Here is a 14,225-nt window from a genome sequence, read left to right on the forward strand (position 1 = left end):
ACCAGAAGAAACGTACACGAGCTTGTTCTTGGCTTTAACAATTGTATTATAGAGCTGCTTTACTTTTGGAGTCACGAGACAAGATCCCCAGTTTTTATGCTGCATAAGCTCATCTTGACCTATAGCGAAGCTAGGGGGGCACTATAAGGCGGCTAGTGTAAGTTGGTTGCCAGTATTTAGCTGTATATTTTTAGATGTGGCCTGTTGGTTGTTTTTAGCAAACTTATTATGATACTGGTGCTAAATACGATTTGAATTCCAGTCCCACCATGTGCTTTATAATCTGGATGATTTGTTTGGTTGAATAAATATCCTCGTAGTTAAAAATTGTATTTGTTTGTAAGTTGTGTTTCTGAAAGCAGCATTATGTCGGTATGATTGTCGAGTAGGAATTGAGCCAAATCAAGTTTAAGCTGTGAAACGCCGTTAGCGTCCACGTAGATATCCCAAAGAAAGTCATTATTTGGATTGTTGCGAAACCAGCATTCGAATCAAAAGATCTTGGTTTCGCATTAAATCTTGCATAGTTGTGTAACCGTAAGGCTTTGTTTGTTTATACGGTCATTGATCTGGGTCCAACACCGGATGCACGCGAAAGCGGCAAGGCAGCGGGTGAAATCCGATCCGGCCCATGCAAGCGCTGAGTGGTCACGAGGCGTAGCGTCATGCTGCTGAGCGGTGTTCGCATCTTGGTATGCTGATTGCAGAAATGATCTTTTTGAGGCTGGGGTTGCCAGTCCTGATTTTAAAGTGCTTGCGAATGTTACATTTTTTTATGGGTTATGTGAGAATCATATATTATAAACTGGGCAACCTCTATAGTGTGATTGTCACCGCAGTTGCCACACTTTTTCGAGTCATCTTTGCTCGCACACACACCGGGCGCAGTTTACAGTATAACCTTGTATAGACATATTCTTGGCAGTTCCCACATTGTACAGGGCCATTGTGTTTGAGCGGTTAATTAACTGTAATTCGCCGGTGGAGCAGAAACTGAAAATTGTATATAGGGTGCACTCCGTATTTCTTCAGGTGCTTATTTTCTGGGTTGAGCTTACTCTAAGCGTTAAGTCACTTATTTTGTAGCTCCTTTGTTATCTTTGCAGGCGATTCTTTATACTCTATGCCCTTAAGTGCAACATGCAATTAGGTGATACGTGTAAAAGTTATTTTTATACTCGGTAAGATATTTTGATAATTCTCTGTTTCAGACTTCATTTTGAACTTTTGTTTCCCTAATGTTGCGCTTTACAAGAGGTATAATGTGGAAGTTATCCATGTCAAAAAAGCTCAATAATTTTATTGACAAGGAATGGAACTTTTTTCCCGTATATAAATAGGCGGCGGCTCTGGCTTCCTTTTCTCGACGGTAGATTTGGCCGGCTATGCCAGCATTGCCACGGTTTATGTTGCTTGAGAATTTAGGGGACTCAGCTTCTTTTGATTTGGATATAGCAATCCATACCAGTCTGCACAGCCGGCAATATGTTTTTCAGGGAGCGCAGCAGCGGCAGACATTTTAATATGTGCCATGCTAGCTGATGATGTAAAACGTGCTGTCGATTCAGTTGCGGTTATTCTTGTTATTAGGGTTGATGTTGTCAAAGAAATCGCGGTGCTAGTTACTGCGCTTTTTGGCTGCAGAGACCGATGGTATACGTTTAAGAGTTCGGTTAAGTCGGGGGTAATTGAGAGCTTTTATTATTTTAGGTTGCTTTAAAAGAAGAGTACGAGTTGTTTCTTTGTACACACTGAGAGCGGTCTCTCGAGGTTGGTTTATTTAAAGTTTTTGGTGTTATGTTATGTTTTACATTATTTTAAGAATTAATAAATATAAACATTAGCTATTTCATCGCACAGTGCCTCTTTTCGCGTTATTGCAGATTTATTGAACGGTCTCTGTATTTTTATGATTTAATTGAATACTTTTTCCCAGAGCACAGTAAATAAAAGTCTGAATGCAACGACGGTAATGCTGAGTCGATCGGAAAACTGGTAATATATAAAACAAGAAAGGAAATGAACTTCGGCAAGCCGTAGTTTTTATACCCTTGTAACTATAATAAATTATAAACGTTAGTGTTAAATTTATAAGGATTGTTTCTAGCTACCGTGATATTTATATCTCACAAACTACAAGAGATAGAACAATCAAACTTGGTATGAAGATTCCTATCTTTCCTGCGCAATCCGCAAAAATCTGTAGCCCCTACAGTTTTTATGATAGAAACAAAATTTTAACTGAACCCTTTTTGTCTCATCATGTGCCACGCCCACTCTAACGCCCACAAACGTTTTAAACGCTTTAACCTGTCTGCCCCCCACATAACATCTACTGAAATAGCCGGTAGGTGGCACCCTAGAACATCTCTTTGCTGCTTATATATCTCGATTCCCCATTTGCTCCTTTGAGGCACACGACTAAAACGTTCTTCCTTGTTTTAATTGATAACATGAATGGGGCCCTTTTACAACAACATGTCATACGTCAATAGTTGAGAAATGTCAAGTTATACATTTAATTTAATTTTGAACCGTTAGAGCCGTTTTTTAGGAATCAATTCATGCTTAAAAGTCAAACATGGTTTTTTAAAATACTTTTATAACATTTTAAGACAAACTGACAAGCAGACAAACGACAAGAAAAATTAGGTTTTCATTATGAGAAGTGCCCCAAAATTTGTGTATTACTTTTGAACGGACACTCTGTGTGCATTAGTCTTGAACAGGAGCAAGCGAGCAGGAAAACAACCCCCAAAAATTGGCGCCAAGGGAAGAGCGAGAGAAAAGGAGTACCGAAACTTCCAGGAGTGGAAAAACCATGAGCAGCCGAAAACTTGAACAAAACGCGGGCGCAAAGCGTGACACGCGGCGCACGGGATCAGAAGTGCCAGAAGCGGGACTCTTGCAAAGGCGGCGCACGGGAACAGAAGGGGGACTCTGGCACATGCGGCGCACGGGATCAGAAGTGCGAGCAGGGAACTCTGGAAAACGCGGCGCACGGGATCAGAAGTGCGAGAAGCGGGACTCTTGCAAAGGCGGCGCTCGGGATCAGAGCGGGACTCTTAGACACCCGGCGCACGGGATCAGAAGTGCGAGCAGAGCGAATTCATGTGGACAACGAGAGTCTTTTGCGTTCGGAGTGGAAAAAGTGGTGCAATCGACTTGTGCCAAGTGACCCAGGAAGCAAAGCAAGGAGTGGGGAGGAGTTTACCTGGACGACCTCGAGGAGAGTGTGCCGACCCAGGACCAGCGGCGGAGCACCGGGATTCACGCGTGTGTGTGTGCGTGAGAGCAAGACGGGTGAGTGAGTGCAGTGAACCGCATTTTGGCCAGCGAGATTCCCGTGCAGAGTAGGCCTTCTCATAGCCAGGCCCAAATGCGCGTTACCGCTGACCCTTTTCACTCTGCTGCAGAAACCGAATAAACTATTTCTCTCACTCCGTATCTAGCTCTCACGCCAGCCAACCGATTTTCGTCCTAGACCTTTTTGTCCCACATCTTTACTAATATTTTCGGTAAAGAGACCCTGGCGGGACTGAGTATATCCCAGCCTACGAGACTTCTTTACAGAATGGCACCCGAACAGGGACATGGGGTTTACGACATTTTAGACGGCCTAAATATTGCCTAAAAACCCATCTGGGTACAGGGAGTTTGAAAATTCACTTGGAGGCGGAATTTTTAAGTCGGAACGTAATTTTTAAGTCGGAAAGTCATCTATCGAGGGACTCCAAAAAAAATTCTAACGCATAAAACAGGGAAATATATATATATATATTTATATTTATAAAATATACCAGCGCACCGAACATAACCTCAGAAAAGAAAAACTTAGAATTTAAGCAGAGCACATGGCGAATTCGGGACAACTTATACCCACACACAGCGAGAAATTTCTAACGCACGCAGACACACATACATTTATTTCTAAGATCATGTGGCCAGCAAATCACGTGAGGAAGAAATACATACAGGAAGATAATCGGAGAGGGAGAGAGACAAGAGCCCTCTAGGTTAGCCAACTCAGGTCACGAGAGTTTCGAAAGCACGAGGCAGGAAAAAGCTAACGTATACTCTCCACAGCGCAGTCATTTTGTTTTTCGTTTTTACTCTCATCGTCGTCCCTCTCATACGAGCAGGAGTCGATAAAGGACAGGCAACGGGATCACATCGGTGGGGAGTTTCTCATATAACCATTGGCGAGTCAACACGTGCATCGGCAGCTCTCAAAAACATCGTCGTCGAACAAAATTCAATCACCGTCGAGAAAAATTTAGGAATTAAATCGTCGTTGGACATCGGATTGTAGGTACCATCGTTACACGTAGGAATTCAGTAAATTCTTGGTGAAAAATAAAATAAAATTTTCGATGAAGATTTTAACCAGTTCGAACATCGCTTGTCCCTCATTTAAGAATTTCTCTCGTCCTATCGAAATTTTTCTTGTCGTTTGCCAGTTAACTATTATTTCACAGCAATATGGGCGCGCGTTGGATTTCGTATCTCCGGAAGCGGGAATTGAAGGCGATTCTGAAGGAGTTTTCCTTGGAAGCAATCTGAACAGTTGAGGAAATGAGGGGCAGGCTGGCTGCTCTTAACAATCGGGACGACCACGTGCTGGAGATAACCAAGCGACTATAGGAATGCAAGGCGGAATTTACAACCGCACTAACGGATAGGAAGCAGCGTTCACCGACTCCGAACCCACACCTACCGGGTCCAACGCAGCTTCAGGTGCCAGCACTGGAAGGCAGAGGTGCCGATGTAGTCGGAGACACGGAGTCCCTCCGGTCAAGCGAGATATTTTTCCCAAGAAAGTAGAGATACCCGCAGCTACGATAGCGGAGAAGTTGAAGAATTGGCGAATCACTTTTGACGGAACCATGGACCCCATCACCTTCATCCAACACCTCGAGGAACGAGCCACCGCATATGAAGTTTACGTGGAGAAGATGCCGCAGCCCATCCCTGGTCTTTTGACGGATACAGCTGAGCACTGGTTTCGGACAAGCCAGCTGCTAGGAAAATCTTGGACGAACTTCAAGAAGGCGTTTCTTGACTTCTTTCTGCCACCCAGGTATTTTCAGCGACTCGAGGATGAGATCCGCACCAGAGATCAGCGACGAGGAGAGACTTTCAAACAATATCTAGTAAACATCAGACTCGTGATGTACAGAGCGGGGTAAAATGCGGAGCAGGAGTTGGAACGTATCTATGAAAAGCTCCTACCGGAGTATCAGATGTACGCAATGAGGCACGACTTCACCACCTTGGAGCAACTTACCACTTTAGCGGTAAACTACGAGGTCACCCACGATCGAAGCACAGGAAGCCATGCCAGAATGTTGGCCAAACCACAGCGTATGCAGGAGCATCACCAACAGGTCAACAAAATTTCGCACGACCACCCACCCCAGCCACAGTTCCACAATCAGTTCCTCGAGTGGGGAACATGTCAATGGTGCCGAATTTCAGTCTTACTTGCAGGAATTGTGCCCAAGAGGGTCACCGGACAACTACATGTCGCAATCCCAGAGTCCTTTTATTGGGATTGTGGTCGCAGAGGAGTACGCACTCTCGAGTTGCCGTCGTACATAGCTGGGAAACGAGAGGAGTCTTCACCCCCTCGGGGAACGGACGGAGACTGCCTACAGGAATCCCCGGAATTAGGAGAAATCTTACAGGTTCAGTCGAGCAGAATTATCGCACAGATGCAAATCGAGGGTCAGGAGTTTAACGCTACTATAGACACCGGAGCTAGCAGAAGCTTTGTGAGCGAACGAGTTGTTCAACGTGTAGGAACGCCTCACAACGTACGGTCGGTATACACTCATTTCAGCCTGGCGGAAGGCTCACGCAAGGAGATAACCAAGTGGTAGCCAAAGTCCGGTTGGACCAACGTTAGGTCACCTTTCCACTGCTAGTTTTCCCTTCGATCATGGAAGACGTGCTATTGGGCAAGGACTTCCTCTGTGGCGTGTCTGCCACTCTGAACCCTCTCCTAATAAGCAGCTCCACAAATGACTTAGCTATGCCTTCTCTCTTGACAAATACGTTCACTCCAGCAAGCAACGATCCAGATAACGAGATACAAGCCACCCCGACCAGAAGTATTTTAGAGCCTCGAGACGACAACGCCGTGCGAAATAATCCGTTTCGACGGAATCAAGCTACTGTTTCAGCGGAACCAGTAGAGGAAGGGCGAGCGCCTTCCCCAGCCAGACCAGCTTACACACCTGACGCTGGAGGAGCACTAGCCGTAATCACAGCAAACACCGAGCAAGAATAATTAGAACCCTGGGTAAACAAATTTTTACAGGAGGAATTGGCCAAATTCAAAGGATTGACGGGAGTGTCAAATATGGCTGAGCATACGATCACAATGCGAGATGATAAGCCCATCAAACAGAGGTATTTTCCTAGGTATCCCGCGATGCAGATGCATTATCGATGAGCAGATCGACGAACTGCTACGCAACGACTGTATAGAGGCTTCACGGAGCCCCCACAGCGCCCCTATTGTACTCGTGGGCAAGAAATCTGGAGAAATGCGACTATGTGTACATTTTCGACAGCTAAATGCCCATTCTATTCCAGATGCATACCCGCTGCCAAGGATAACACACATCTTGGAGCGTCTGCGCCATGCCAAGAACATATCGACGCTCGATTTGAAGAGCGGATATTGGCAAATACATGTAGCCGACTTCAGCCGCGAGTGCACAGCATTTACAGTCCCCGGGAGGGTCTTGTACCAGCCCATGTCTCCGCTACTCAAGAAAGGAAAGAAATGGCAATGGTAGCAGGAGCAGCAAGATGCGTTCGAGGAACTCAAAAGAAAACTCACGGAGGCGCCGGTTCTCGCCTGCCCCGACTTCAACGAGAAGTTCGTGTTGCAAACAGACCCCAGTGACATCGGCCTGGGAGCAGTTTTAACGCAGAAAATCCAGGGAGAAGAACGAGTCATCGCATTCGCCAGCAGACTCCTCATCGCCGCCGAGGAGAACTACTCCGCCATAGGAAAGGAGTGTCTGGCTATCATATGGGCCATCAGGAAACTCAGAGCCACGACTCCCAGGGGCCTTGTATGATGAAGTGACTCCAGGACCAAGCCAAGCGCCACGTTCACCCGAAGCGAAATTGCTACGGGATATTTTCAAGGTAGTACAGGAGAACACAGGAGGCCCGTACAAAGTAATTAAGTTCTTTTCTCCCACCATAGTGCGCTTGCAACATAGCCAGAGCAGGCAACGCAGAACGGCATCCCTTAGGGATTTGAAGGAAGTAGTCAACGAATTAGAATCCCAGACGACTGGACGACAATGAAGACATTCAGATGGCGGAGCAAGTTTAGCGATCGATTGACGCTAAAAACCCGTAGCAGAGCAACAGCAACAGCAGAGATAGAGAAACCAAGGATACCCGCATCAAGGCGGAAGCGACGGGGAAGCCAGCACGAAGAAATGTACACATCAAGACGAGAGCAGCAGATAAGCATCCAAGGATACCCGCAGACAGCGGAAGCATACACGAAGATAGAAGCGCAGCAGCAGCTCCAGAAGTCCGTACGAAGACGGCACAATAGCAACAAACTTGCCACAAACATTATCTGAAGCTAATCTTTCTCCTTCCGCTCTCGCATCAGCAGTAGCCACACACACACGCACACCAGGAGAGCAACGAAATATTCACCACGACAAGTGCTCGCGTGAGCAGCGCCACACAGGAGCAAGCGAGAGAGGACATGCGCACGGGATCAGAAGTGGGAGAAGCGGGACTCTTGCAAAGGCGACGCTCGGGATCAGAAGCGGGACTCTTAGACACGCGGCGCACGGGATCAGAAGCGGGTTTCTTGCAAACGCGGCGCACGGGATCAGAGGTGCGAGCAGAGAAGTGGACATCGAGAGTCTTTTGCGTTCGGAGTGCGAAAAGTGGAGCAGTCGAGTGACTGGTGCAAGACGAGTGAGTGCAGTAAGCCGCATTTTGGCCAGCGAGAGTCCCGTGCAATGAGAAATTTCTCGAAGGCCTCGATGCGGATTCGCCCAGAGTATGCTAGAATTTATATACCATGACCTAACCTAACCCGTTAACCTGCGAGTGCTGAGAAAATCATTAACCAAGAAATAAAAATGGTCTAATACGTTTTTATACAACTCGTAGGAAAAGAATCCAATCAAGCTGGCCACGCATAAATATAAATATTTCAAGACAAATGCCTAAATTTTAGGCCATAAATCCTGCCCTAGGGAAAAGTTGTCTCCATAATCGAACCTCTCTCGGCCTTCTCGTAGCGAATGCTATGAGCCAGGCCCAAATGCAGACATCGATAAAAACTATTTTTCTCACTCCGTATCCCGGTGGCTGGCACTCTACATCTCACGCCAGCCAACCGATTTTCACCCTAGACCTTTTTGTCCCATATTTTTATATGTTGTATTTTCGGTAAAGAGACCCTGGCGGGACTGAGCATATCCCAGCCTACGAGACTTCTTTACAATGTATCACCCCTAACGATCAATAGCTTACCAAAGATATTCATTTTTTCGTGTTTATATAGTATTCGCTTTTGCACAGCCTTCTGGTGCTCTTCGTCATTACGTGGACGTGATTTAAGAACTTAAAGGATTGCATACCAAGACTGAAAAATTTATTTTGTTTGCCGGTTTCTCCCAAAACGATATTTTACAGTTCTTAGAATTTTAGACGACGTTAAAAAGCTCAATATAAGAAACATTAACTCTACCAATTTTGGAAAACCTAGATTCTTTGGCGAGAAAACAGCTTTAATTAGCTAAATTGTGTACAATCGTAACTTATGAACTTCTGAAGCTACAGGCTTGTGCTCTACGTCGTTAGAAAGGTATTTAGAAATACTATGTACGCTTTTTAAACGATTTTTATTAATTTTTTTACATTCTTCAAAAAAAATTAAGATAATGTATTTATCATGTAGATCGTATAATACATTTTCGTTACAAAAGCTGATATTAGAACTTGTGATTGCTACAGATGCGATCGTCACTACATTTTTACCTTATTTATATTTTTTTATATTCTTAATCAGCATCACTAGTCGAGTCGATCTAGTTCGACTGTCCGTATTTAAAAATGTGTAAGTTACATTTTATTTACATTATCAATCATTTTAATAGTCGATGGCATCGACTATAGCATTTTCTCTTATTGTAAGGTAAAGAGGGCAATACTAATAATGAGGCAAATCAAATAAAATATTTTTTTTAATTCAGCAAGAAACTTATTCGTTGTTCTAAATTTCCAACTTGAAACTATTTTGCATTCATTATGAATCATTTTATATATTATATAAGAGCAACTATTCATAAAAACAATGCTAATGGTAATACTTTTGTGTCATAAAAAAAGTGTTTACCATTGTTTCTTTAAAAACCTACATTGTTGTCCATTAAATGGTAAACAGACGCATTGTATTAATATTCTTGGTTAGTTGGTTCTACTGGTAATGACTCTTTCTGGGCATCGACAAACCCCGATTTCATTAGAATAAGAATAGATAGTCATACCCGTTACTCGAAGAGTAAAAGGAAATACTAGATTCGTCGGAAAGTGTGTAAGAGGTTAACGGAAGCGTTTCCGACCCTTTAAAGTATATATATTCTTGATCAGAATCACTAGCCGAGTCAATCCAGCCATGTCCATCTGTCCGAAAGATTTGGAAGCTGTAGAAGTTCGGCGTGGCATGCTAATTCCTGCGCAGTGCGAGTTTGTTTTAGTAGGGTGCCCACTTTAACGCCCACAATTTGCAAAAGACTGTAGCGACTCCATCTTTTAATCTAGAAACAAAATTGTAACTGAAATGTATTTCTCTCATCCATACCTACCCTTTTACCACAAGCCCCCCAAAACTGTAGCGACCACAGTTGTTTAAAAAAAATAAATTTTGACTAAAATGTATTAGCCTTGTTAATAGCTTTCAGTTGACTCCAAAATGTTTGCTACGCCTACTCCAACACCCAAAAATGGCCAAAACGCTATAATCTGTATGATGCCCACATAACCATTTCTAACACAAACAGGAAAGACACTTTGAAGTTTCCATTAAAAAGTTTCTATGTGGTACCTATGTGTTGGATTTCACAATAAATTTTTTGTATCAAACCTGTTGAATACCGATTTTAAATTCTGTTGACCAACAAGTTTCATATTTTCATAAATACTTTTAGAACAAAGAAGATGAACATCGAGTAATGATGCTTCCCATCGAAGTGACGGAATCTACAGACCCAATTGATAAGAACGAGGAAGTTAGAAGACGAAAACGATCTATTGAGCTAAATCATAAGTTCAATAAGGATTGTTTAAATTAATGTAAATTTAATTTGTATTATAAATATCGGTTATAAGCATCCGTTTTTTTAAATACGTTTTCTAATGTACATCTCTAATCATTTTTTGGTTGTCAAAAAATTTGACTGAAAAGCAGTTTTCTTTACAATCTCTTTTTAAATCCAGTATATGAAGTTGTTTTAAAACATCTATTTGAGGGCTTTCTCAGAGGTTGCGTTTTCAAATGTTTGCTTCGGAATGCAAAAAAAAACAAAATAGCGTTCTGGCCAAGTGCTTCGACCATCAGATCGCTGTTGCTCAGCACGCACACACACACGCGTAAGTCCGGGTGCTCCGCCGCGGCAGAGCGAGGGAAAGGAGTACAGAAACTTCGAGGAGTGGAAAAAACCATGAGCAGCCGAAAACTTGAACAAAACGCGGGGGCAAAGCTTGACTCTTAGACACACGGCGCAAGGGATCAGAAGTATGAGAAGCGGGACTCTTGCAAAGGCAGCGCTAAATATGCGAGAAACGGGACTCTTGCAAAGGCGACGCTCGGGATCAGAAGCGGGTTTCTTGCAAACGCGGCGCACGGGATCAGAAGTGCGAGCAGAGCGAATTCATGTGGACAGCGAGAGTCTTTTGCGTTCGGAGTGCGAAAAGTGGAGCAGTCGAGTGACTGGTGCCAAGTGACCCAGGAAGCAAAGGAAGGAGTGGGAAGGAGTTTACCTGGACGACCCCGAGGAGAGTGTGCCGACCCAGGACCAGCGGCGGAGCACCCGGATTCACGTGTGTGTGTGTGCGTAAGAGCAAGACGAGTGAGTGCAGTAAGCCGCATTTTGGCCAGCGAGAGTCCCGCGCAATGAGAAATTTCTCGAAGGCCTCGATGCGGCTTCGCCCAGAGTAGGCTAGAATTTATATACCATGACCTAACCTAACCCGTTAACCTGCGAGCGCTGAGAAAAACATGAACCAAGAAATAAAAATGGTCTAATAAATTTTTATACCACTCGTAGGAAAAGAATCTAATCAAGACAAATGCCTAAATTTTAGGGCATAAATCCTGCCCTAGGGAAAAGTTGTCTCCATAATCGAACCTCTCTCTCTCGGCCTTCTCGTAGCGAATGCTATGAGCCAGGCCCAAATGCGCGTTACCGCTGACCCTTTTCACTCTGCTGCAGACACCGATAAAAACTATTTTTCTCACTCCGTATCCCGGTGCCTGGCACTCTACATCTCACGCCAGCCAACCGATTTTCGTCCCAGACCTTTTTGTCCCATATCTTTACAAATATTTTCGGTAAAGAGACCCTGGCGGGACTGAGCCTACGAGACTTCTTTACAATGTATCACCCCTAACAATCAATAGCTTACCAAAGATATTTATTTTTTCGTGTTTATATAGTATTCGCTTTTGCACAGCCTTCTGGTGCTCTTCGTCATTACGTGGACGTGATTTAAGAACTTAAAGGATTGCATACCAAGACTGAAAAATTTATTTTGTTTGCCGGTTTCTATTTTAGAGTTCTTAGGATTTTAGACGACGTTAATTATTAACTCTACCAATTTTGGAAAAACTAGATTCTTTGGCGAGAAAACAGCTTTAATTAGCTAAATTGTGTACAATCGTAACTTATGTCTTGTGCTCTACGTCGTTAGAAAGGTATTTAGAAATACTATGTACGCTTTTTAAACGATTTTTATTAATTTTTTTACATTCTTCAAAAAAAAAATTAAGATAATGTGTTTATTATGTAGATCGTATAATACATTTTCGTTACAAAAGCTGATATTAGAACTTGTGATTGCTACAGATGCGATCGTCACTACATTTTTACCTTATTTATATCTTTTTACTTTCTTAATCAGCATCACTAGCAGAGTCGATCTAGTTCGATTGTCTGTATTTAAAAATGTGTCAGTTACATTTTATTTACATTATCAATCATTTTAATAGTCGATGGCATCGACTTATTATAAGGTAAAGAGGGCTATACTAATAATGAGGCAAATCAAATAAAATATTTTTTTTAATTCAGCAAGAAACTTATTCGTTGTTCTAAATATCCAACTTGAAACTATTTTGCATTCATTATGAATCATTTTATATATTAAATAAGAGCAAAAATTCATAAAAACAATGATAATGGTAATACTTTTGTGTCATAAAAATTGTGTTTACCATTGTTTCTTTAAAAACCTACTTTGTTGTCAACTGGTAATGACTCTTTCTGGGCATCGACAAACCCCGATTTCATTAGAATAAGAATAGATAGTCATACCCGTTACTCGAAGAGTAAAAGGAAATACTAGATTCGTCGGAAAGTGTGTAAGAGGTTAACGGAAGCGTTTCCGACCCTTTAAAGTATATATATTCTTGATCAGAATCACTAGCCGAGTCAATTCAGCTATGTCCGTCTATCCGAAAGATTTGGAAGCTGTAGAAGTGCGGCGTGGCATGCTGATTCCTGCGCAGTGCGAGTTTGTTTTAGTAGGGTGCCCACTTTAACGCCCACAATTTGCAAAAGACTGTAGCGCCTGCATCTTTTAATCTAGAAACAAAATTGTAACTGAAATCTCTCATCCATACCTACCCTTTAAGCCCAGGATTTCGCCACGCCCACTTTAATACCCATAAGCCGCCCAAAACTGTAGCGACCACAGTTGTTTAAAAAAAATTAATTTTGACTAAAATGTATTAGCCTTGCTTTCAGTTGACTCCAAAATGTTTGCTACGCCTACTCCAACACCCAAAAATGGCCAAAACGCTATAATCTGTATGATGCTTACATAACCATTTCTAACACAAACAGGAAAGACACTTTGAAGTTTCCATTAAAAAGTTTCTATGTGGTACCTATGTGTTGGTTTTCACAATAAATTTTCTGTATCAAACCTGTTGAATACCGATTTTAAATTCTGTTGACCAACAAGTTTCATATTTTCATAAATATTTTTAGAACAAAGAAGATGAACATCGAGTAATGATGCTTCCCATCGAAGTGACGGAATCTACAGACCCAATTGATGAGACCGAGGAAATTAGAAGACGAAAACGATCTATTGAGCTAAATCATAAGTTCAATAAGGTTTGTTTAAATTAATGTAAATTTAAGAGGAATGTTTTGTTAATTTGTATTATAAATATCGGTTATAAGCATCCGTTTTTTTAAATACGTTTTCTAATGTACATCTTTAATCATTTTTGGTTTTAAAAAAAAAAACGGTTTTCTTTACAATCTCTTTTTAAATCCAGTATATGAAGTTGGTTCAAAACATCTATTTGAGGGCTCTCTCAGAGGTTGCGTTTTTAAATGTTTGCTTCGGAATGCAAAAAAAAAACAAAATAGCGTTCTGGCCGAGTGCTTCGACCCTCAGATAGCTGTTGCTCAGCACGCACACACACACGCATAAGTCCGGGTGCTCCGCCGCTGGTCCTGGGACGGCACACTCTCCTCGCAGTCGTCCAGGTATCACTCCTTCCTTCGCTTCCTGGGTCCCTTGCACTGGTCACTCGATCTTGGGGTTTTCTTTCTTCGCAAACTTTTTGCACTCCGAACGCACAAGACTGTCCCCCTAGATTTTTTTCCTCCGCTTGCACTTCCGATCTCGCTCGCTGTGTAACCAAGAGTCCCCTGCTTTTCGCACTTCTGGTCCGGTGCGCTGCGTTTTTCCAAAGAAGACCTTGCTTCTGATCCCGTGCACCGCCTTTTCCCAAAAAGAGACCTGGTCAAGCTTTGCCGTCGCGTTTTGTTCAAGTTCTCGGCTGCTCTGGGTTTTTTCCACTTGTCGGAGTTTCGGTACTCCTTTTTTGTCGCTCTTTCCTTGGCGCGTGCCAATTTCGCTTGCTCCTGTGCCGCGCTGCACTTATCGTGGTGAATATTTCGTTGCTCTCCTGGTGCGTGTGTGTGGCTACT

At 43.0% G+C, this 14,225-nt stretch overlaps 1 protein-coding gene across 1 annotated transcript in view; it reads left to right on the forward strand.

Moving 5' to 3' along the window:
* Window positions 1-905: 905 nt before the first annotated feature.
* LOC127012042 (uncharacterized) overlaps window positions 906-14,225 on the forward strand; it is an 82,118-nt gene continuing 68,798 nt past the window's right edge. Inside the window, exons 1-2 of the mRNA XM_050890160.1 lie at window positions 906-1,032; window positions 13,269-13,397. Of these exons, the coding sequence (XP_050746117.1) occupies window positions 13,293-13,397 (105 nt within the window). The 5' untranslated portion in view covers window positions 906-1,032; window positions 13,269-13,292. The remainder of the gene's footprint in view (window positions 1,033-13,268; window positions 13,398-14,225) is intronic.

This window comes from Drosophila biarmipes, unplaced genomic scaffold, assembly GCF_025231255.1.
Source record: "Drosophila biarmipes strain raj3 unplaced genomic scaffold, RU_DBia_V1.1 ptg000017l, whole genome shotgun sequence".
Classification (NCBI taxonomy): domain Eukaryota; kingdom Metazoa; phylum Arthropoda; class Insecta; order Diptera; family Drosophilidae; genus Drosophila; species Drosophila biarmipes.